The sequence below is a fragment of the Etheostoma cragini genome, unplaced genomic scaffold (genome assembly GCF_013103735.1).
Source record: "Etheostoma cragini isolate CJK2018 unplaced genomic scaffold, CSU_Ecrag_1.0 ScbMSFa_2165, whole genome shotgun sequence".
NCBI classification, from domain to species: domain Eukaryota; kingdom Metazoa; phylum Chordata; class Actinopteri; order Perciformes; family Percidae; genus Etheostoma; species Etheostoma cragini.
In genome coordinates this window covers 73,943-75,320 of record NW_023266297.1, presented here as the reverse complement: position 1 = coordinate 75,320, position 1,378 = coordinate 73,943, and the positions used below count along the sequence as shown (strand labels likewise).

The 1,378-nt window shown below is 38.1% G+C and overlaps 1 protein-coding gene across 1 annotated transcript in view; it reads right to left on the bottom strand.

Annotated features, from left to right (window-relative positions):
* Window positions 1-203: 203 nt before the first annotated feature.
* LOC117940308 (macrophage mannose receptor 1-like) overlaps window positions 204-1,378 on the bottom strand; it is a 20,178-nt gene continuing 19,003 nt past the window's right edge. Inside the window, exons 2-3 of the mRNA XM_034865637.1 lie at window positions 683-780; window positions 204-613 (exon numbers count right to left, since the gene is read on the bottom strand). Coding sequence (XP_034721528.1) covers window positions 479-613; window positions 683-780 — 233 coding nt within the window. The 3' untranslated portion in view covers window positions 204-478. The remainder of the gene's footprint in view (window positions 614-682; window positions 781-1,378) is intronic.

The window sequence follows — 1,378 nt, the reverse complement described above, 5'->3', positions numbered from 1 at the left end:
TGTAGATAATCAAACGGTTTCAGAAAAAGAGCTTGTCTTGTTGCTAAGAGACAGATAATTAATTATCATCATTCACACGAGTTAATGATCAAATATAACAAGAAAAGCATCTAATCTCCATCTAATATATTAAGATATGATCAAATATAACAAGAAAAGCATCTAATCTCCATCTAATATATTAAGATATGATCAAATATAACAAGAAAAGCATCTAATCTCCATATAATATATTAAGATATGATCAAATATAACAAGAAAAGCATCTAATCTTCATGTTTAAGAAGCTGTAAAAAGATGAATTAATTAAAAAAATAGTTTTGACTTATCAAAAGTGTAACTTCAGTAGTTTTCAACCTGGACCTTATTTACCCAAATAGGGTCCAGGTTGAAAAAGGAAATCCAGAACTGACTCTGAATCAGCTGATAGTTGCAGCTCTGATCTTCTCCGTCACATCTTAGAGGAAAGAAAGACACATTACAGCTCGTCCCTCTTCCTCCTCCTCTTGGTGGTCTTCTGGTCTTCCTTGTGGAAGACGTGTCCATTGGCCTGCTTCCTCCAGCTCAGCTTGATGTTGGGGTCCAGCCCCTGGGCCCTCAGCTTCTGTTGGAGCTGAGACACCAAACTTATCTTATTACATTGGTTCTTCATGAAGGTAAAACAGTAGAAAACAGGATGTACCTGCTCCAACATGGCCGCCAGCACAGCAGGGTCATTCAGATCCACGTTCCCCTTCTTCTTAAACTTCACTCTCATCACTTTCTTTGTAACACGAACCACTTTGGAAAGATCAAAGAAACTTTATGAGTTCAAACATGACTCTACATCTCAAAACATACAGCTCCATATCAAGGGATGAAGGTTTCTGGAGAACATCAACGCAGATCATGGTTTTAAAAGTTAGAACATTCAATAACAGCCCAATGAGTTATTTAACAAGGAGTAATGAACCTGCATACAAGCAGGCAGACCCACTGGACCGGGGACCTGGTGGTCTAGACCTGCCCTATCTGTAGCTTATAGAGAGGTCTAGACCTGATCTATCTGTAGCTTATAGAGTGGTCTAGACCTGCTCTATCTGTAGATTATAGAGAGGTCTAGACCTGCTCTATCTGTAGATTATAGAGAGGTCTAGACCTGCTCTATCTGTAGATTATAGAGAGGTCTAGACCTGATGGGTCTAGACCGCTAGGAGCGTGATTCATTCGTGATTGATTCCTTCATCACATTTATTTCTGGTTACCTACAGAATATATTTAGACTCTTGTATGTAATTCAACAAAGATCTAAACATGGTGGTAGGAGATAGACAGATAGATAGATAGATAGATAGATAGATAGATAGATAGATAGATAGATAGATAGATAGATAGATAG